A 23,259-nucleotide genomic window follows, 5' to 3' on the forward strand; every position below is an offset into this window, starting at 1 on the left:
TAGAAATAAAAAGGAGATGCCAGTTTAGATTCATCATATTGGCAAAAATCTAGTCAAATTTGGGCACCTTCAGGCTCTGCTGGAAGAGTTGAAATGGGTACGACCACGTTGGAGAGCGGTTTAGCACATGCAGTAAAGTTAATGATGCACAGTCCTGCGGTCCAGCAGTTCCACTCCCCTTAAGTGAAAACCCTGACTGCGCATTACACTCATTATCCCTGAGGGTTGCCTGCCCACCTCCCTATAGGAAAACTCTTGCCCATATGCATAAGGAAAAAAATTCAAATATATTCATAGCAACATGGTTTATAACAGCAGAAAAACTGAAAACAACGTAAATGTCCATCAACAGAAGAGAAATGAAATGTGGTATGAGTATTCAATATAAAACTAATGAAACTATACAAACTACAAGTATATGCAGCACCATGATTGAATCTCCCAAATAAAATTTTGAGACTAGGCAACACATACAGTGGAATTCTACATCACAGTTAAAATGAATAAATTAAGACTATATAAAAATCTCGTATTCATTTTCTATGGCTGCTATTAAAAAATTATCAAAAACTTAATAGCTTAAAACAATAACATACTTTTACCTTTATATTTTTGGAAGCCAGAAATCCAAAAGGGAGCGCCCTAGGCTGAAATCAAGGTGCCAGCAGGACTGTGTTCCTTTCTGAAGGCTGTGTGGGAGGGTCTGTTTACTTGTCTCGTCCAGCTTCTAGAGGGCACTGACCTTCCTTGACTCGTGGCATCCTTTCTGCAACATTAAAGACAGGAACATCATGCTGAGCCATTCTCATGCTGCCCTGTCTCTGGTTCTCCCCCTTCTACCTCTCTCTTTAATTTAGAAAAACCGTTGTGATTACATTGGGCCCACCCTGATAATCCAGCATAATCTTCCTCCTTTAAGGTCAATTCCATCTGCAGCCTTTAATTTCCCTCTGCCATGAAAGGTAACCTGTTCACAGGTTCCAGGAATTAGGACTAGAAATCCCAGGGTAGGGTGGCACAGCACCAGGTATGGGTGGGCATTTTCCTGCCTACCACAAATCTCAAAAATAATACATGAATAGAAGATAGCAAATTAAAGAGTGATGTGTACTGTATGACACTATTCATATAAAGTTTTAAAACAACAACACTATATTACTTTAACACTACGTGTTTTATTTTAAAATATATTTTGTTGATCATGCTCTTACAGTTGCCCCAACTTCCCCCCTTGACCCCTCCACCCAATACCCCATTCCCTCCAGCGATAACCTCCACCCTTAGTTCATGTCCATGGGTCATATATATTAGTTCTTCGGCTACTCCATTGTCTATACTGTTCTTAACATCCCCCTGTCTATTCTGTACCTACGAATTTGTAATTATTAATTTCTTCAGTTTTCCCCTCATTCTCCACCTTCCCCCTCCCAACTGATAACTCTCCAAATGATCTCCATATCTGATTCTGTTCCTGTCCTCCTTGTTTGCTTAGCTTGTTATTTAGCTTCAATTATTGATATAATTGAATTTATATAATAAATTGTGAATTTATTGCATTTTAATGTTCATTGATTTGATCTTCTTCTTTTTCTTATATAATTCCCTTTAGCACTTCATATAATAATGGCTTGGTGATGATGAACTCCTTTAGCTTTACCTTGCTTGGGAAGTTCTTTGTCTGCCCTTCCATTCTAAATGATAGCTCTGTTGGATAGAATAATCTAGGTTGTAGGTCCTTGCTTTTCATCACTTTGAATACTTCTTGTCAGTCCCTTCTTGCCTACAAAGTTTCTTTTGAGAAATCAGCTGACAGTAATATGGGAACACCTTTGTGGGTAACTGTGTTTTTGTCTTTCTGCTTTTAATCTCTTTATCTTTAATCTTTGGCATTTTAATTATGATGTGTCTCAGTGTGGTCCTCTTTGGGTCCATCTTGTTTAGGTGCTTCTCAGACTTGTATACCTATTTCCTTCACCAAATTAGAGAAGGTTTCTTTCACTATTTTTTCAAATAAAATTTTAATTTCTTGCTCATCCTCTTCTCCTTCTGGCACCCCATGATTTAGATGTTGGGACGTTTAAAGGTGTCCCAGAAGTTTCCTAAGCCTCTCCTTGTCTTTTTTTTAATTCTTTTTCCTCTTGCTGTTCTGATTTAATGCTTTTTCCTTCCTTGTGTTACAATTGTTCATTCGATTCTCAGCTTCAGCCCCTCCACTGTTGTTTCCCTGTGGATTTTTTTTTTACTCACTTAGTGTAACCTTTATTTCTGCCTGGGTCTTTTTTATGCTGTGGAAGTGCCTAGTGAGTTCCTGGAGCATCCTGATAACCAGTGTGTTGAACTGTGTAGCTGATAGGTTGCTTATTTCCATTTGCTTAGTTCTTTTTCTGCAGTTTTGTTTTGTTCTTTCATTTGGGCCATATTTTTTTTATCTCCTCAATTTGGTAGCCTCCCTGTGCTTGTTTCTATGTATTAGGTAGAGCTGCTTTGACTTCCTGTGTTAGTAGTGTGGCCAATTGTAGAAAAGGCACCTGTTAAGTTGTCTGGGGCAGAGTCTCAGGTATTCATTGGGGTGGGGCAACTTGTATCACTGCTCTGTTGCTCTGTGGTGCTACATGTTCCACAAGTTCTGTGCGCTAATCAATTGTGCCACTGGAGCTCCAGTAGTGCTACAGGTTTTAAACACTGCTACTACATACTGCTTCTGAGTACGTATGCCTGTATTAAAAGTATAAAAGCATGCATGTGAAGGATAGCACACAGATTTTGTGTAAAGGTGCCTCTAGAGAAGGACAGGCTGGCAGAGGGACACACAGGAGCTGTAATGATATAGCAACGTTTATTTCTTTCAAAAAAGAGTGAGAAAATGAGATCTAAAGCAAATACAGCATATTAGATTTGATAAAGCTTGACAAAAACAAACATGGATATTTATTTTGTTATTCTTTATATTTTCTGTATGTGTGGAATAGTTCATCATTTAAAATAAAATGAGAGCATGCAATTCCATTACACTCTCAGCTGGATGCCCGTGTAAATTGACCAATCCTGGGGGAGTTTTGTATCAGTGAACTTGACTTCATTGGTCCCTAAGGGCTAACAGAAAATTCTCAGGACATAGGGTCCAGAGGCCTGTGTTCAAGTTCCAGGGACTTCAGCTAGTGGACAACCATACACAAGTCCCTTGTGCTTTTCTGTTACAAAGTAGTTTTGGTTTTGGGGGGTGGGGTGGTTGGGGTTTTTATTGAGGTAACATTGGTTGATAAAATCACAAAAGCTTCAAGTGTATAATATTATAAATTGATATCTGTGTATACCGTAGTGTGCGCACTGCCAAAAGTCAAGTTTCCATCTAGTTGACCCTTTTTACCCATATGGCATATGAAAGTCCTATGAAAATGATAAACTAGCTGCACACTGGGAAATAAATTAATCAGCATATCTCCTGAGTCAGCAATGCCACGCCCGGCAACGGGCTGAGTCCATTGACACTTGCTATCTTGTGAACACCAGAAAACACATCTCGACCCAGCTTAAAGAACAACATCCACCACACAGGAGAATCTGCTCACTCACAGGAACAAAAGCCCAGCAATCTGGGCGAAGCCTGGTACAGACTGGTCTAGAGCCTCAAACATGGCCCCAGGTGTGGCTGCACTTCTCCATTCCACACCTGTGTCTCTGGGCTTCCGCTTCAGGATGGATCTCCTGATAGGAGCAAACCTGAAGAGTTTCAAACCACCGAATCCAGGAGAAGAAAAAGTTTCTCTTCCTCTATCTGTTCACTAAAATGTAAGCCTACAGTGAGGACTGTCTCCTGTCCTCACTGGATCTGTGGCACCTACCGCGATGCCCACATGTAGAATCTGCTCAACAGACCTTTAGTGAGTTACGAATAAATAAACCTTAACAGCGTTGAATGGGTTCGCCTTCATTCTCCCCTTTCTTTCATTTTTTAATTTGTATTTAAATATATATATATGCAGCAAAAAATAGAACAAATAAATGAAAATAGAGCCACATACACACAATCTGTGTATGTATATGTATGTATATATATACATGCTTATGACATATAATGCTGTAATTATCACCCGTAAACTCACCACCCAGTAAGTTGCACCTACCACCATGCTGCCCTTTCTGATGCCTGTTTCCTCCTTTCAGAAGTAACCACTACCCTGAATTTTATGTGTAATTTTGTTGTCCTTTTAAAAAATTTATATATATGTATGCCTGAATGCATACTATTGATTATACATGTTTGTGCACTTTATAAAAGTGGTTTTGTTTTGCATGTGGTTTGTTAGGACTTGTTTCTGTTATTTTTACTCAACATCATGTTTATACGAATCATTTGTGTTATCAAGTATAAGTATAGTTGTTAGCGTATCACTGCTGTAGTAAATTCCATTATGTGAGATCAAAATTTATGTTCTCTGCCCTCTGTAAACTTACACAACTGCCACAAAAACTACACAAATAAATAAATAAATTTAAAGACAGCATTGGTTCTGAGTGGTTTAAGAACTACCACTTTAAGGAAAGACCTAATATATACAAGTTCAATTTTATACCAAAACATTAGAACAGAGACTAGTAATTTTCCAAAGATGTTCTTTGCTTTACAAAAGACTACACCTTGGGATTCTTTCAATAGCAAATGTCTCCATTCTATTTAAACAGAGTTCTAGTTACCAACCCAGCCTTTCCTGGTTCCCTTACCAGGAGCACATCTGTTTGTAAAGTGAAAAATGACTCTGTACTCAGGTGACACAATCGGGCAACCTTCAAGTGTGTGTTGCTAAGGTGTAACGTCAAGAAAGAAGGATGCTGTCATTCATTTCCTAAAATATAAGCATTAGAAAACATCCATTTCTTGGAATAATAAATCCTTTTGTTGGAGCTGACTCCACACACTAAACCATCTTTCAGTCTGACAAATGAATTGCAGCTACCATTTCTTGCCTAACTTTGGCTGTTTTCCGCTGAGTGATACCATCTTTTATTTTTATTTTTTTAGAAGTGGTGGCTTTATACTTTTATCAGGATGTGCTCATTGAATATTCATATCTTGCTTATATTGTGCAGCAGCCACACAGGAAGTTGTAGAAGGATTTCAAAGCAAAAAATAGTAACTCTGATGAGAAGAGAGTTATGTGTGGGAGTCTGAAAATTATGGATGTGAGAGTGAACATAGCAAAGTCTGTTTTACTGCTGTTTTGTACAAAATGGAACAGGTGATTTAGAGCAGTTGATCAAAAATATTATAAAGCCATTTTATTCAAAGAAAATTAAAGGTATTTAAAAGCCCTGATTTATTTTAGCTTTGAAAAGTTTTCTTGAAAATCAGAGACAAGTTTTTTCGGGGGGGAGAGGAACTAAATGATACAACTGAACATTTTAAAAGAATCATTCATTTTATTGTTCTCTGTTGCTTTTTCTGTCCCTGTGACCTCTACTTTCTCCACCTCCTCCTTTTCAGTCTGCTCTTCCCTGCTGCTCCCCTGAGCATCTCTTGCACGACTGCTCCAAGGCCTCATTTAAACTTGCCCTCCTTGTCGCATCCCACACTCTCTTCCCTAGAGTGAGGGAAACCTGTCAGAATGAAATAGGCAAGATCTCTTGACAGCTTTTCTTTACTACTCTGATGCCAGAAAAGGGGAAATGGTTATTTGCACGGTCCATTTCCACAAGCTGTTGTTACATTATGAGCCAAGTTTTTTTTTTAAACAATAGTTAATATTTCTGGACCGACTACCTGGCAAGTCACACTGGATTAATCCAACCTATGAGTGAGTGGGATTTCTGTAGATCTGGGCAGGGTTCGACTGAGCCTTCACTTGAATGTTTGGAAGTAGGTTTTTAATCGTTGAATTTTGTTTACACCATTGTAGAGTGTGGTGTTCTATTTCGCTGATTTATAGCACATTGCTGTCTTTTATGTTGAAAATGGCCAAATATCAGCAATATCTGATAGTTCAACTTAGTACAACCAAGTCCAAGCTCATACCACTCACCACACAACAGCCAGTAAGTTAAGTAAGAGGTGCTGAGCAGGGGGAGCGACTTTATTTGCAAAGCCAGCAAGCCAAGAAGGTGGGAGCCCAAGTGGTGTCTCAAGTTTATCTTAAGAAAAGACAGAATTTGGTCTTCTTTTATGTCAAGGGAAGGGGAAAACAGAAGGTACAATAGGTGGTTAACGACCACGGACACTGAGTTCCAGCAGGGGTCTGAGGAAGATCAACTCTAGTTGATGTGAGTCTGGGCATGAGGTTCCTGTAAATCTTTGAAAAACAGAGTTTTGTACATGCTCCCCTTATGTCCTTGGAAGAGGCACTTTCTAGTTTCTTAAAGAAAAAAAACCTTTCTGCTCAAGCTGCAAGCAGAATTCCTCTAATGAGTAGCATGTCTATAGCAAGACTAAGCAGAAACTATTGACCCGAAGGGCATGGGAACAGAGAAGGCCTGAACAAGATGGAGTCAGAAGGCTAAGAATTTCACTCTGTTACATTAACAGATAATAAATATTTGTTGATTAGAACTGAATAGACTATAGAAATCATTCTATAAAAGATCTGAGGTAGAGTATTGGAAATGCAGACAAAGTAAACTAATAAATTACAAAATAAACCCATCAAGACCAAGTCAATTTTCCATTAAGGTAGGAGGTTTAAACAATGAGATAAATAAGACACAGATAAACATGCTGTAAGATCCTTCAAGATTGCCAAAACTTTGCTACAAACTTGGAAGTTAGCTTGCTGCACCAAAATAAAAACAACAATGACAAGAACAACCAACATTTACTCAGCACTTACATGTGTACCTTGGTACCAAGTCCTTTCTACACACTTTGCATTTACTCTTTACCACAACCTATTTCGGTTATTATTATCTCTATTTTATACATGAGAAGGTTAAAACAAAATTTTTATTATCTTGGAAGAGAAAACAGTCCAGTTTCTTAGAGCTACATTAAATTGAAAACAAAAAAATCTTAACAAGGTCAACATTACTTGAGTGAAGGCAGCAAATCTTTTGTAAAGCTATTCTTTTACTACCCCTTGGCCTTGGGCAAAGATTCTGACTCAGAAGAATCAAATGGAGAATTCCCCCTCACCCAAAATTTGGACCCTATGGGTCCTTGCTCCTCAAAGTGTGGTCTTAATGGCATTATTATCAGCATGGCTTAGATTATTAGAAATGTGGAATCTCAGACCTCACTCCAGAAGGCATCAGAAGCTTATTTTAATATGATTCCCAGGTGACTTGTGGGCACATGAAAGTTGAGAAGTGTGGCTTTAAGTGTAGAGGAGGTCCCATGGGTCTGAATTCTAAGCAGACTGCAAAGTGACTCTGATGTAGGTGACTAATGGGAAGGTCACATTTGTAACCCACTGCCCCAGTACATGGTAGCAAAATGCAATTCTCTGAATGGCCTGCTGCAAGCATTTGAGAAGCCAGGGGGTCAAGAAGTCCAAACAACAGAAGACATGATTGCACAACAGTTGCTGTTCTGCTGCTCTGGCTGGATCCAAGAACAAAACATAGGAGGTTGGCAGGGCCACATCCACTTTTCCATCCCAACAGCTAGAGGAGAACAAATCCCTCACATAAAGGAAAGTAGAAGGATGGCCTATCTCAATCATGAAATTCTTAGACACTGAAACAATAGCTTAAATAATTGTGTGAGTTTGGCACTGAGTCTTCAATGTGTTTGTATTTAACTTTTTAAAAATCCTCACCCAAGGATACATTTTTATTTTTAGAGAGGGGAAGAATGGGACAGAGAGAGAGAGAGAGGTCAATGTGAGAAAGGAACATTAATCAGCTGCTCTTATACACACCCTGACCAGGATTTGAAACCACCACCCAGGTATGTGCCTTGATGAGGAATTGAACCTGCAACTTTTGGGAGTACAATGATGCTCCAAACAAGTGAGCCACTCAGCCAGGGCTTTTTTTTTTTTTAAGAGAGAGGGGAAGGGAGGGAGAAAGAGAAGGGAAGAAACATCAATGTGCGGTTGCTTCTGGCATGCCCCCTGTTGGGGACTCAGCCCTCAACCCAGGCATGTGCCCTGATTGGGAAACAAGCTGCAGGCCAGCATTCAGTCCACTCAGACACACCAGCCAGGACTGTATTTAACTTTTGAAATATGATTTAAATTACCACTGGGCCAAAGTGAAACTGTAGTATGATGTGTGGTTTACTTTGTGGCTGCTAGGATCCCTACCTGCTCCAGGGCATATGGTCGGAGGGTATAGTCATTTCTACTTCTGGAAACTTGGAGCGGTCCTGAAGGAAAAACACTAGCAAGAGGGTGGATCAATATGTCATATGGATCCCACCACGAGGCCCTTCAAATTTCTCACAACATGCCCCTTATAAAGTGGGAGTGTGGCAGGGGTAGAAACTTTAGGGGGCAAAGTGCAAATAGCCATCCCAGTTTTATAGCCAAGAAAATAGCTACCACAAGGTGGAGCAAAGTCACAGAATTAGAATAACAGTTGCCTGTCTCCCAAACTTTGGTCTCCTTGGCTCTCTGGATTTTAAGTCAGAGGCATTCTCCGTGTCTAGCTTTGTGAGGCGAAATGGACTCTTAAATATGGGAAAGATAAGGAGAACCAGAAAAAGAGAAAACTATGAAAAGAATAATTGACCTGTTAATCAGACTGCGTGGCTGGATCAGAAGAGCTTCACCGAGGGAAAACCACGAATCAGTCACACACATTTCACTGTAGGTGAACCTGTTTCACATGTTTAAAGGGACCATAAGTTCAGACGAGGCAGGATTGAAAATTAGGAAAACTGATTTTGGAGGCAAGCTGATACAGAGTAGAATTCTGGCCTCAGCAGGCCTTTACACATTTATTGAACTTTCCGGGTTCATCTGTAAGATCTGTAAAATCAGGACAATGCTGTCCACCTTGTAGGATTCTTGTAAGAATGTCTGCAAAATGCTTTCCTCAGCAACAATGAAATGGCGTGTACTATTATTGAGATATTAACGTTCCAAAAATTTATTGACTCTTATTGGATACCATGATGACATCAAATATAATGAAGATACTGTTCCTAAATTTTAAATATTAGCTTTCTTTCAAAGAAGATTAAAACTGAGATAACAATAAGTTGCACTTCTTGAGTGCAAATATAAAATAAATTCCAGTAGCACCATGGATGGATGATATGAATCACATATAGATTTGGCTACAGTAATCACCAAAGCACGATGCTTGCCTCTGATCTCTCTCTCCCCGGGCCCATCCCATTTTTCCACACTGCCAACAGTTATCTTGTGATTATGACACTTCTGCACTTAAAAGGCTCCCTGCTGTCTGCAGAACTGAGTCCAAGAGCTCAGCATAGAAGGCCTCTCCCAGCTGGCCCTGACCTTCCTTCCCAGCCTCAGCTTTCAATATTCTGGCTCTTCACCCTACACTCTAACACAAGAAATTAGGGTATTCAGGATTCCATAGTAAACCTGTGTGGCAAAATGGAAAAAAAAAAAAACTTAAAATTTTAATTTTTTCCTTACATTCTATTCTGTTGTTATAAAGTAAAAGGATTTGCTGATTTTTTCGAAGCTGTACAATTAAGAACAAATGTGCACACATTATCAGTTGAAACATGTATATATATATATTACTATTTTTCACCTATCAGAGGACATCTAACTCCATTTACAATTGTCTGGAGTATTCGGCCCCCTTTTTTCTGCGGAATGCAACCCATAACTCTCTGGGATGGCAAACTACTCACTATTCATCCATTAAATCCAGTTCCAGTACCACTACTCTAGAAAGCCTTTCTCTCCAAATCTCTTATTCCGTCCATTTTTCCTTCCTCGAGGCTCCCAAAGCTGGCAGTATTTCTCTTGCAGCACTGCTGTACTGCCTGAAATTATTTACTTATACAGTAGACCATGAGATGGTTTAGGGCAGGGTCCTAATAACTGAATCCCTAACTCTTAGCTTGGTGTTTGGTCCACAGGAAGAACTTGAAAGTTTATCTCTGGATACATTAATGCATAGTCAAAGCCTAAAATTCCCTATTCTCTTCAGATCTTGCAGGGAAAACAATTTCATACCGGGCACGCCCTTGAACACAACACTTTGATAAATCAGGCCCACAATGTTTGAGAGGGGTTTGAAAGTTCAAGAAAGGTCACAAGCGGCAAATATATCCTGTCAAAAATCTAGTGACCTCCTAGGTGAGACTTATTCCCACACCCCGCCTTTCCCACCATCCTAGCTCCCTGAGCTGCTTCTAGGAGGAGGAAAATATTGTATTTTAGATAGGTATTTTTACGCTTCCATTGAGGAGATTCGTCATCCTTTGATTTTTAAGAGCCACATCGGTCACCATTCAGTCTCCAGCTTTCCTCCGGGGGTCCAACATCTCAGGGTCACATCCTTTCTGTCATGGAGACATCCGACTCTGGGTTTCTGCAGTGCAGTCTGAGAGGAAACCCCTTTAGATCTACCACCATTGGCCAAAAACACCGCCCCCATCTGGGAAGGGGTTTCCCAGGAGCTGGGGATGCGAATCGGGCGCGCGCGGAGCGTAGCGCTGGGAGCGCGGGGGGATGGGGCGGGGCTGCGCTTGGCCACAGGAGGCGTCCATCTTCCCCGGCCAGCCCGGCGTTTCCACACCCGGAGGGGCGGGGACAGAGAATGGCCAGGGCGACCGCGCCGTCCCCTCCCGCGAGCCCCGCCCCACCTCTCGCAAACCCGCGCGGTCCACCCCGCCGCCGCCCCCCGCAGCTTTCTCCCCGGGCGCTGGGAGCCGCGGGCTGTGGTCGAGCCGGCAACTTGGCGGCCACTGGGGGCGCGGCTCCTCCCGCTGCGAGTGTCGCCGGCGGCCTCCTGGGGGCAGCAGCGGAAAGGGAGACGAGGGGAAGGAGGCAGCCTCGGCGCCGGTTGGCCGGGGAGGCAGAGGCCCCTCGCGGAGCGGGCTCTGGAGACCTAAACTCCGGCGGGGCTGCGCCCAGGACGCGTTCTCCGGCGCTGCGGCCGCCCTGCTGTCTTCAACTGAACTCGCTGTGGGACTGTGACTCCCTCTGTCCGCCCGGGCGGCAGCAACAGCCTTTGCCGACGCAAGAGCGCCGGGCGCGGCAGCAGCATCCCCAGCCCCGGCGGGACCACTGAGCGCCGGAGCCGGCGTCTGGAGCTGGAACGGAGGAGGGTCGCTGCGCCCGAGGCGGACGCGTTGCCCGGCACCCGCCCTCGCGCGCTGGTCCAGCCCCTGCCCCGAGCGCACTGTGCGGGTTCTAACAATGGTGCGGAGCGCCGGCGCTAACCCCGCGTCCGCCCAGCGGTCGTAGAGGAAGTGGCTCCGGGTGGGGGGAGCAGGGAGACGCCCCCCGCCACTCGCTCGCTGGAGTTTGCCTGCGCACCCGGCCTCTCCGGCTCCGAGCCGCGGGCTTCTCTCCGGATCGCCGACGGCAGTTCTATACGAGGAGTATGGTGCCAGCGCCCGGGTTAATCTAGTAGTCAGCTCGCTCCCATTTTCCTCCCCTCCGCCCTCCTTTACCGCCTGTCGGTGCTGCCTCTGGGTTCCCGGCGTGTGAGAGTCTAACTCTCCGCCTTTGCAAGGAGACTGCTTTGTGACCTCCTAACCGAACCTGCCCATTGAAAGCAAACCCAGAACAGCTGGATAATGTCCACTCCGAGCAGATTCAAAAAGGACAAAGAGATCATAGCCGAATATGAAAGTCAAGTCAAAGGTAAGGATGGGAGCGGCCGCCTTGCTCCTTTTGTGTGCTTTTTTTGTCATTGTGCTCTCGGGGAGTTGCATTTATAACTTGGGGTTTGCTTTGGAGAAATGTTGCGAGGGACAGTTCAAGCCCCTGGCTGAGCCACGGTCTTCGAACAAGCCAATCCCAGTCCTAATCCAGTCCCATCAAACCCACCGGGAGTTGGAAACCTGGTGGCTTTCCCTGGCTGACAAGCGCGCACCTCCAAAAGGGAGAGAACTGGCTTTAACTTAACCATCACCTTCAGCTGAGCAACTTACACCGGCGTCAGGCAGCCCATGTAGTTTCTCCCAGTTATCATCAAAATCATCATCATCATCATCCTTATTATTCTTTTAAAATGCTAGCATTGTCACAACATAAATTTTTTTAGGAGTCATTTTTCTGAAGTCTGGACACAAAGTGGTCTAGAGCTTCATTGAGAGCAGGCAGTTTTGACATTTCCACTGTTCACTCTTAATTTATTAGGGCGAGGCCCCCTTTTATAAAACAATTCCCTGGAAGCCTGGCAGTTAAACCAACCGGGGACTGGTGGAATCTGACTCCTCCTTTATGAAGGACCAGAATTCACTGCCATCTTTCACACTCACACCGGAATATTGCTTTATCATTTGCTGGAAGCCACTTGCATGTAAAATGAAGGTTTGAATACTTAAGTAGTAGTTTCCATCCATTTACATTGTCAAGTGAGGAACCCAATTAAGGTTAATTAAACATTTTTGCTTAGCGTGCTTTGTGGTTTGAAAAATATATTGCTCTCTAAAACAAGTATTTTATGTAGCTGTTGAAGTGGTTCATAAACCTTTGTTTATTGTTTTTTTTTCTTTTGTGGTCTCTCAAGGGTAGCTTTCTCTATTGACACAATGGATGGCATGCGGAGGTTGCTACTGTTCTTTGGAATATTCGATACAAAGTTCATCAAAATTGCTTTGTAGACACCTGTGTTTGTACAGCTACAATCTCACAGAAGGGCTACTGAAAAAGGCGTTCCTGTACTTGCCTTGGGTGTTCTTTTGTATGGTCAAGTTGTGAAAATGCCTGGAGTCCTGTGAGAGGAGTGGGTGGGGGAACAACCTTCTGTCACCTGAGTCTGGGTTTAGACCAGCTCATCATGTGCAAACCAGGGACTCATGTCTCCTTTATGCTGACCCCTACGATGGAGTTAAGCTAAACATGGCTCAGGAAGATTTTTATCTGCTTGTAATTAAGACAATTTATAGTTACAGGAACTGGCTCTATTGACATGGACGTTTTATTAACAGGGAAGTAATTATTTCTTTAGAGACAGGTAAACTTTGGAGTGAACATAGCCTTTCTTTTCTTAATGAGCCCAACACAGCTTAAAACCTCCCATTCTAAGGGAGAACTCTTGTTCATTATCACTGTTCCTCTGTGCAGTTTTCCCACGTGGCTCTTTTGTGGCAGGTCTTCCATGGGTGGCAGTCTGGCTTTGCTGCTGCATGAACTTCCTAGTATTGGTTTAGTTATTTCTGCTCTAAGATCATTTGTCCATGATCAAGTTCTTATTTGAAAAATATTCTCATAATTAATTTCTTTCAAGTGTGAATTCTGTAGTTATATGGTTACTTACATGCTTGAGAATGTAGACCCTCTACACTAATTAAAAACCAGTCAAATGAGATGTGTTGCAAAGTTTTATATGGGTCTTGTCAAACCGAATACAAGGACAAATTATGAGCATGGTGAAGATCATTTTTGGAACAAATTCTATCCCATCAGAAGCGATCTTTCTACTCCCTTCAGCCCTCCTCACCTGTACACCCTGAAGTCCTTGGGCTGCTTTTTGACTCCTTACCGCACTTGACCTGCCATTCTCATGAGGGCCTGTGTCCAGACTTTAATGATCTCTCTTGCAGTACTTACACATCTTAAGTCTAACCCAGATCATTATATACATATGCAAATGTGGGAATAGGGTAACACAATGAAGTCAAATCGTGGCCCAAATTTGCCTGTACTTATAGGCCGGACTGAGAGGAGAGTGGGAGAGGAGTGACAGGTACGTAGCGCTCGCGGCCAGCTCTGTTCCACAGTGAGAGCAGGTTGCTTAATACGAATAGAATGAGAGTCAGGACTCCGATCTTCTGTGTCATTTCCTGAGTCCTTCTTTAAGGCTGAATGTCTTGCCCTGGCAGAGTGCTAGTCCGGTGTTTAAAGACAGGTGTTTCTGGAACAGCCAACTTTTAATTCTATCCAGCTATTTCATCTGATGAAAAACAAAAGAAATGTGGCCTATTGTATTGCAGGAGGAAAACCTGGCTGCGTTGGCGTCATTAGAAGAGATAGGTCTGTTCTCAATGAATAAAGCCACAGATATTGGACTCTCTGGGTAATTTAGGAGTATGGGTGATTTCAAGAGTCATTTTTGATTGTGTGTGATTTTTTTTACCTACTGACCTAGAACCTAGTACTCTGAAGTATTGTTTTTTTCTTATTCTTTCCTGTTCCCCTAAAGCAGTTGCATTCATTTCAGAATTTCTGAGATAACGTTTTGATCTAAAGGAATGACTCCAGATACGGGATTTTGCCTCTGTGGCTGCCTGCACATGTCTTGGGAACAGACTTCATGGAGCTATTCTCAACTGTAAGAAGGACCATCCTTGGTGATACTGTATTATTTTATGTGTCAGATTATAAATGTATCCAGTTAGAGATCTTATATTGGGCAAGTCATGTAGCTTCTCTCTGGGTTCTGTTTTGTTTTCCTATAAGATGAGGAGTTTGGACCATTTCAATGTTAGGATCTTTGAGCCTAATCAAAGTTGTCATGTCAGTTGTTTTAATCACCTAGTAAAATTTTCAGACATTTTTGCATTTTCTCTCAGCTGCCATGTGTGGGGGAGAATCATCTTTGCTTTTACTTTTTTCATCGTGAATTCACAAACACTGTGTATTATTTGAGTACTCAGGGAATTACAGTGTGATACAACAGAATACATGAAGATAGCAGCCCTGGCCGGGTGGCTTGGTTGGTTGGAGTGCACCAGAAGGCTGCAGGTTTGAGCCCCGGTTGGGGTGCATACAGGATGGGGGTGCAGGGAGTGGGGGTGGCACAGCTCACTGATGTTTCTGTTTCTCTACAATTGATAAATCTGTCCTCAGGTGAGGATTAAAAGTAATAGTAGTAATAATAAATCACATTCAGTAAAGTGTAGCAAAATTGTAAGAAGAGGGGGAATTAGGAATTATACATGTAGTTAAAGAATAGATACGTTGAGCCCTGACCAATGTGGCTCAGTTGGTTGGGTGTTGTCCTCGCAAAGCAAAAGGTCCGTGGTTCAATTCCCCATCAGAGCACATGCCTGGATTGCAGCTTCATTTCCTAGTTAGGGCGCCTACAAGAGGCAACCTCTCTCACATAAATGTTTCCCTCCCTCTCTTACTCCCTCCCTCACCCCCTCTTTAAAAATAAAAATAAATTTAAAAATTTTCTTTAGAAGATTTTATTTATTTATTTTCAGAGAGGGGAAAAGGGAGGGAGAAAGAGAGGAAGAGAAACATCAAGGTGTAGTTGTCTCTCATGCACCCCCTACTGGGGACCTGGCCTGCAACCCAGGCACGTGCCCTGACTAGGTAGGAATTGAACCTGCAACCCTTTAGTTCCCAGGCCAGCACTCAGTCCACTGAGCCACACCAGCCAGGGCTAAATAAAATCTTGTTTTTTTTTTTTAAAAGAATAGATAGGTATAAATCAGGGACAAAAGGACCACAAGCAATAATTTAAAAGGAGTGTGTTAGCAAGGAAGAAAAAGACTGAGCATTTTATGCATTTTGATCAAACTTCCCAAAGATTCAGAATCCAGAGAAATTAATGTCTTGTTTATGCGGGCCCTTAAAAAGCAAGCTTATCTGGAAAAACGTATGAAATGCAAACCATTCAATAGTGCTACTGGTTAGCATCTCTGGCAAAAATCTTAACAGTGAGAAGATTGTTACCAACTGGCTAACAGAAGATTTGAGGATTATCTATGAGTTTTAGTGATTTATGAGTTTTTTAATTCTGCCCCAAAATATTGTGGAGCACATATAAAAAATACTGGCTCCTGTATGGGAGCCAAAAGTACCAAAAACATTTCATGAGGTGGGATGCATGAATGGGAAGTTGTGTTTGCTTTTAATAATGCATACTATTAGTTGCTAAGAGTCAGCAGCTGTTATTTGCAGTATTTTCCTAGGAATAATCTCATACTCATCTATGTACTCATCTATGTGCTATATGTACAGGAAGTACCAAGAAAATCTGTTGTTCTTTGACTACTCTACTTCCTGAACTACAAACAGTACATTTTGGTAGCAGGTGGAACATGAAGAAATGCCAGTTGGATTAGAACTGACCCCATGTCATGCAATAGGCTTTAATAGGGAAATGGAAAGTGCTATTGTCATTGACATGGAACCTACATCTACATCTAATGTGAATAGAAAACAGTAACAACTTAAATTATGAATTAAAACCTTATAACTGGGAGGGACTCTAAGCATTCCCTGTCCATCACTCATTTACAGGAGGCATAATGCCAGAGTTGCACAGTTAACTGCTAAGGACTAGAACCCAGGTCATCTGCTTTTCAGTAGCAACGGTTTGTTTTTAGAATCCTCACAAAATAGAATAGAGATAGAACCCTATTTTGACTTTATATTCTTTGAAGGAGTCATACTTGGACCTAAGAAAGAATGGCAACTCTGGTCTGTTAACAGGAAGAGTTAATTAAATTGATGAACTGTAACTAAATTGTTTGTTTTTTTGTAAACCAGAATCATTTTAAGAAACCACAGTGCCCATCCAGCAGCCTCATATGCTGGCCTTCAGATGGAGAAAAACAATGGCGAATAGGTACAAATGCAACTTGCTTGGTATTTTGGTCAGCCTAAGTGCAGCCATTGCAATAAGCCCTCTTGTGTTGCCCAGAAAATCTGATTAGTTACATGGAGTTAAAAGAATATTAAGGAATAGTTTTGGAGAAATCTTTGAGCAAAAGCATGTCCTGAAACACAGTGAGGGTGGGGACGCACCAGGGACGGTAAACCTCAGCTCTGACTATGGAGTTGGGTTTGCTTGTTCCTGTCTAGGTTGTCCAGTTTAGGAGCCAAAAAAACCTTAACTCCAGTTCCGATTTGAGAGTTTACCTCGTGAATTGACCCATATTTCACTCATGCTATCTATCTTTACTTCAATTCGGACAACTAAAAATTAGAATAAAGAAATGGGACTAAGCTGTACGCCTGATCACTCTGTCCATTTTTGTTTTAGTTTGAAGGCAGAAGTGGGGATTAGAGATAGTTACCTGAAGAGATTTTTTTTTGTTCTTTGAAGGTGTTTTTGTTTGTCAGCCCTGAGTTACTTTCTTACTGACATTAGATAGATTTGCTCTACCATTGATATCTTGATATGGGAAGAAGTAGAACATAGTGTTTAAGAGCAGGAACTTTGGTGTTAGCCACCCAGCCCTGCCATGATTTTTCCATTGTAAAATGGGGTTAATAATAATAGTACTTCCCTCCTTGTCTTCTTGAGGCTTCAGTAGGTGACTTATAGAAAGCATTTATAACAGGCATAGCATGTAATAAGCAGTCAGCAAAAATTAGCAATTGTTCTCTGTTTGGTTTTCTTTACATCTCTGATGCTTGTTATATTCTGACTTAGATAAGTTCTTTGAAATTCAAATGTATAATCTTCAATCTGTTACCTGAATAGATCCCAACGTGGCCAAATCTTGAATTTTCTTTTTCTTTTCTTTTCTTTTTTGTTCTGTATACATAGAATCATACAATATGTGCTCGTTGAGTTAGGGCTTCATCCCAAATAACATTTTTAAGATGTGAGTAGTACTTTCCTACTAATGGTTGTTATTTAGATGATATGGTTTTTTACTTCAGAATCTTTTACTTTCATCTATTGTATCTTTATGCTTAAGATGTGTTTCCTGAAGTGGTGAATAATTGAGTCTTTTTATAAACCCCATCTGACAATATCTATCTTTTTTTTTTGTTTAAGATTTTATTTATTTATCTTTAGAGGGGAAGGGAAGGAGAGAAGGAGAGGAGAGAAACATCAATGTATGGTTGCCTCTCATGAGTCCCCTGCTGGGAACTGGCCTGCAACCCAGGCACGTGCCCTGACTGGGAATCAAACCACAATCATATAGTTCGCACGTTCGTGTTCAATCCACTGAGCTACACCAGCCAGGGCTCCAAATCTTGAATTTTTGTGATAAATGCCATGTCCAAGAGGCTGCTTACACTATCCTCGATTTGTTTGCTTTTATATTCTTTTTCTTCTTGTTGTTCTGATTGGTTGGTTTTTGCTTTCTTATGTTCCAAATCATTGATTTGATTCTCAGCTTCATCTACTCTACTGTTGTTTCCCTGTAAATTGTTCTGTATTTCAGTTAGTGTATCCTTCATTTCTAACTGGATCTCTTATATGCTGTTGAGGTCTTCACTAAGTTCCTTGGGCATCCTTGTAACCAGTGTTTTGAACTCTGCATCTGATACATTGCTTATTTCCATTTTGTTTAGTTCTTTTTCTGGAGTTTTAACCTGTTCTTTCATTTAGGTCGTGTTTCTTTGTCTCATTTTATTTGTTTACCTATGCCCTTATTGTGTTTTATCTTAAAAGTAGTAGAACCTAAAAGCACATTTCCTGCTGACAACTCTAGTGTTAAATTTTCTCTACCTTTTGTTCAGCATTGCTATATGGAAAATGAAAACTGAAGTTCAGTCAACAGATCTTATTTATCTGTGGTGAAGGATTCTTATTATATCAGTTAAAGTCACTGATTTAATTTCATAGTCTTAAGAAAAAGATTTTCTTTCAATATTAATGTAGAAATGAAATTTTTACTTACTACTTATTTGCTTCTGCTCCATTAGATAGCACTTGGATTGTTTCCGCTGTATTGGGATCTAATAGACATATAACAGCACTTTGATATTAAAAATTATGTATCTCCTGGTACAGGGCTTTATTAAACATTTATTGAATGAATAGAATAATAGTTTTAGAGTATTACTTCTTTATAGTGTTAATCAATAAAGATTTGAGGCTGTAAAACAAATAAGTTTATTTGGAGTCTTAAAGGATTTGAATCTAAGAGACACACATTCAGGTAGCAAATGAAAATGTTCTCTGCAGAGAACAAGGAAAAGCGGGGTTTGCTTGTAAGGCAAAACCCACAAAATGAAATTCTTCCATACAAATGAAGGATCACCAACTAGATTAACAGGAATTGGTTTGTTCCAGGATGCAAACTGGGGAGGCAGTAACTACAAAATGGAAGTCAAGTCTGAGTGTGCTTAGGCAGCAGTTGTTCTAGGATGCGTATGGCTGGGCCTTGAGCTGAGTTTAGCAACAGGTTTAGCAGTTCAACAGCAGCCCTGGAAACTGAGGCAGGATGTGCACAGGGCCCACTTCTCCAGGAGCCTCTTGGCTCTACTCTAAGTGACTCTCAGCAATGCCTATTCCGTTTTATTTTTTTAAATATCAGTAGTATAAATTAACATGGTAGTCATTCAGAAATATCTACGGTGTCCGTCCAATGAAATGTTACCATAAAATTAAGTGGAATTAAAATTGTGTGTAACTTTTTAAAAATTTAATCACAAACACAAATTAAAATTGGTGTGTGTAAGCTAGAAACAGTCTATATGTCCAACAGTGGGGAATGGTTAACTAAGCTCCACCAGGGAATGGTTAACTAACTTGTGCACAGGGAATTTTCCACAGTCGTTAACAGTGGTTTCTGAAGAACATTTTATGGTATGGAGAAATATCTTGTAATAGCAGTTTTTTTTAAACAAAAGAGACCATGGCTATGACAAGCCAGCTGGACACATAGCTGTGCCAGGTACACTCCTGCCACATCCAGTGGTGTGATTTCAGCAGCAGGAGAAAATGTAGTCAGACCTCAGTTTTATATGTCACTTAACAAGTAAAAGAAAATGTCACTTCCCCAAGTCAGATGTTCTTTGAAGCCAAAAGTTTACAATAATCATAACAGCGTCCAACAGTTACTGAATGCTAACGTTGTGTGCTCACTGTTGTGGTGCTTTGCCCAGGTGGACAGAGCTTCACACGCACATTCCAAGCTGTAATGTGTGGCACGAGGAACTTCTAGTGGTTTCTCCCGCTAAGCATAGGTTGGACTTCCTGTCGTTTTGGGCCACGGTACACCCACCCCCTGAGAGGTTTCCTGGTTTAACGCAGGGATCTCACTTTGAGTTCTACCCTCCCTCAGACTGGAGTGGGGCAAAGTAAATCCAAGGAGAATTTAGTCTTTGGATGGAACCTCAGATAATTGAATTTGTCCACAGGACGATATCATACTTCTTGTTTGCTTACAACTCAGTGATATACCTTGGTTTTTTCCTTGCTTTGAGTTCAGCCAACACTGGGGTGTGTGTGTGTGTGTGTGTGTGTGTGTGTGTGTGTGTGTTAATATTTTGCTTTTGACATAGTTTTTAATTCATCTCAAGTTTGTTTTTCATATTATGAATTAGGGATATGTTTTTCCATGGATGACTAAATTATTTTAGTTCCATTTGCTAACTAGTCCCTTCCTTTAAAAAGTGGTCTACTTGTGTCCTGATCAAATTTTCATATATATGTGAGTTTATCTCTGGATACTGTAATTGTGTTTCATTGGTTAATTTATAGATTCTTGCACCCAGTACACTGTCTTAATTACTATAGCTTCATAACGTCTTTATATCTGGTAGGCCAAATCCCCTTTATTTTCTTTCCAAAGTTTCTTGATGATCTTGGTACTTTCTTTTCCAAATATATTTTAGAATCAGTTTTTCCTTCCATGGAAAACTCATTGACATTTTGACTGAAACTGCATGAAATTATAAATCAAAGAGATTTGGCATCTACATGATATTCTTCCTATCCATGAACATTGCTCCATTTATTTAGTTGTTTTTAAAATATCTTATTCTAAAATTTTATATTTCTTATATTTTTGTTAGATTTAAATGACATATTACAATTTTATTACTAATGTTTATGAGATCTCTTTTTTAAAAAAATATTTTTAAAATTTATTTATTTTTAGAGAGAGGGAAGGGAGGGAGAAAAAGAGAGAAACATCGATCAGTTGCCTCTCGTATACCCCCCAGTGGGCAGCCTGACCTATAACCCAGACATGAGCCCTGACCTTGAATCAAACCATTGATCTCTTGGTTTGCTGCATGACACCCGACCACTGAGACACACCAGTCAGGGCCAGGAGAGCTTTTGTTTTCTAATTATTTCTAGTATTTGGAAATGCAGTTTATTTTTGCATATTGCTCTTATATCCAGCGACTTTGCTTGTCTATTGTTATTTCTAATAAATTTAAAAACTTTTGTAAAATTTTTTTTGCAAATAAAGGCAATTTTATTTTCTCCTTCCAAACTTTATGGCTTTAATTTATTTTTCCTGTATTTTGCCCTAGGTAGAATTTTGAGTGCAAAGTCAATAAAAGTGGTGATATTGGCTTTTTTTTTGTCTTAAAGGGAATGCTTTTAGGCTACTCTTCCCTTGAAAGGATGATGATTGCTTTGATTTATTATAGATACTCTTCATTGGGTTAAGTAATAGTTTTTGTATTTCATAGAATTTTTTATTTTTAATCTGTTAATATGAGTAATATTTGTAGCTTTTCTAAAATTAAATCATCTTTTCATTCCAGAATTAAACCTCTCTTCATCATTGTATCATATGTATATATTTGTATTCAGTTTGTCAATATTTGGTTTTTGTCTCTAAATTTAATGAAATAGGCCTAAGGTTTTCCTTTCTGATGATATACTTGGGTTCATATCTAAATTATATATGAATACATTGGACAGTACTGCTTCTCTTTCTATTTTGGGAAAGAGTTTGAAATTTTGGAATACTCCTTTATTTGAAAAATTTTTAGTTTAATTTGGGTCTTGTTATTTTGTGTGTGTGAAGAACTTTTCAACTACTAATCAGAAGTTATTTTCTTCATTAGTTATAGGATTACTCTTTCTATTTCTTCTTCTTTGGAAAGTTATAGTTTCCAGAAGTTTATCTATTGTATATGTTTTCAAGTATATTGACATAATATTGATGATTGTATTCTAATATTTTTAAAAAGTGGCTTATATGTATTGATTTTAAAATATTATTTTGAAATATTTCTTCTGTCTTGTCTCTTTCTTGATGAATATTAAAACGGCTTGACTTTTTTGACTTTTTCATTTTGATCAGTTATTTTTTTAATATTTTATTTATTTTATATTTTACTTACTTATTTTTAGGGCAAGGGAGGAAGAGAGGGAGAGAAACATCAATGTGTGGGTTGCCTCTTGCGCGACCCCTACTGGGGACCTGGCCTGCAACCCAGGCATGTGCCCTGACTGGGAATCAAAGCAGCTTATCTTTCAGTTTGTGGGAGGACACCCAGCCTACTGAGCCACACCAGTCAGCTCTTGATTTCTGCTCTTATCTTTACTACCACCCTCCTAATTTTCTTTGGGTTTATTGTTTATTTTCTTAAGTCGGATACATAATGCATTTATTTTTTTTTTTCTGCTACTATATGCATGGTTTCTTCTTTGACCCACAAGGTAAATAAGAGTATGCCTTTACGTTTTTTTAAGTGTGAGGAAATTTAACTTATCTTTTTAAAAACATGTAATTACAATTTGATTTGAGAATAATAGTGTTTGAAATTAGTTGGGATTGTTTGCTCTTTTACTATTCTCTGGAGTTCATGTAAGATTAGAAGTATCTGACTCAAGTGTTTAGTAGAACTCCTCTTGAAGTTATCCATGTCTAGTGATTTCACCAAGAAAAAAATTACCATTTTTTCTTGATGTACACATTTGTACATCAAAATGTACACATTTTCAGAGTAACTGACATACAACTAGTTATAGCATTCTCCAGTCTTTTTCATCCCTGCAGCACCTGCAGTTGTGCCTTTGCTCTGTTGGTGACGATTGTGTGTCTTCACCCATCTCCTTGACTGACCTTGCTACATGGATGTTGATTTTTACTAGTCTTTTCAAAGAACTACTTTTTGCTTTCTTGGTTTACTGTATTTTATATTTGTTTTCTCTTTCCTTAGTTTATTCTCCCTGTTGTTCCCTTTCTTTAACTTTTTTGATGAGCATTATTTTGCTAATTCTTTTTTTAAAGTTCTCATTTATTTTCCAAGTTTTCGTTTTTCTTTTCTAATGTAAATACATAAGGCAGTAACGTTTCCTCTACTGCTATACCTACACTGTACAGATTTTTGTATGTTGTGTTTTTGTCTTTCAGTTCTGTGCATTTTCTAGTTTCCATTGTGATTTTTTTCTGTGACTTATGATCTGTATTCAATTTTCCAGGAATGCAGTTATTTCAGTTATCTTTTAGTTACCGACCTGTGACTTTACCCATTGTCATAGAATATGGTTTGGTTACACTGACCTTTTGAAATTTTCTTCTAAATGACATTTCCTCTGACTGTGCATGCTATTTAG

General features: G+C 40.0%; 1 protein-coding gene across 5 annotated transcripts in view; it reads left to right on the forward strand.

Moving 5' to 3' along the window:
• The first annotated feature begins 10,776 nt into the window (after positions 1–10,776).
• SRGAP1 (SLIT-ROBO Rho GTPase activating protein 1) overlaps positions 10,777–23,259 on the forward strand; it is a 277,168-nt gene continuing 264,685 nt past the window's right edge. For 2 of the 5 annotated variants that reach the window (XM_053662053.1, XM_053662052.1), the window contains exon 1: positions 10,777–11,729. In XM_053662053.1, coding sequence (XP_053518028.1) covers positions 11,663–11,729 — 67 coding nt within the window. In that variant the 5' untranslated portion in view covers positions 10,777–11,662. The remainder of the gene's footprint in view (positions 11,730–23,259) is intronic. The other 3 variants (XM_037140307.2, XM_037140309.2, XM_037140308.2) reach the window with 2 other exon arrangements.

The sequence above is a fragment of the Artibeus jamaicensis genome, unplaced genomic scaffold (genome assembly GCF_021234435.1).
Source record: "Artibeus jamaicensis isolate MK-2021 breed Jamaican fruit bat unplaced genomic scaffold, CSHL_Jam_final contig_233, whole genome shotgun sequence".
Lineage (NCBI taxonomy): Eukaryota > Metazoa > Chordata > Mammalia > Chiroptera > Phyllostomidae > Artibeus > Artibeus jamaicensis.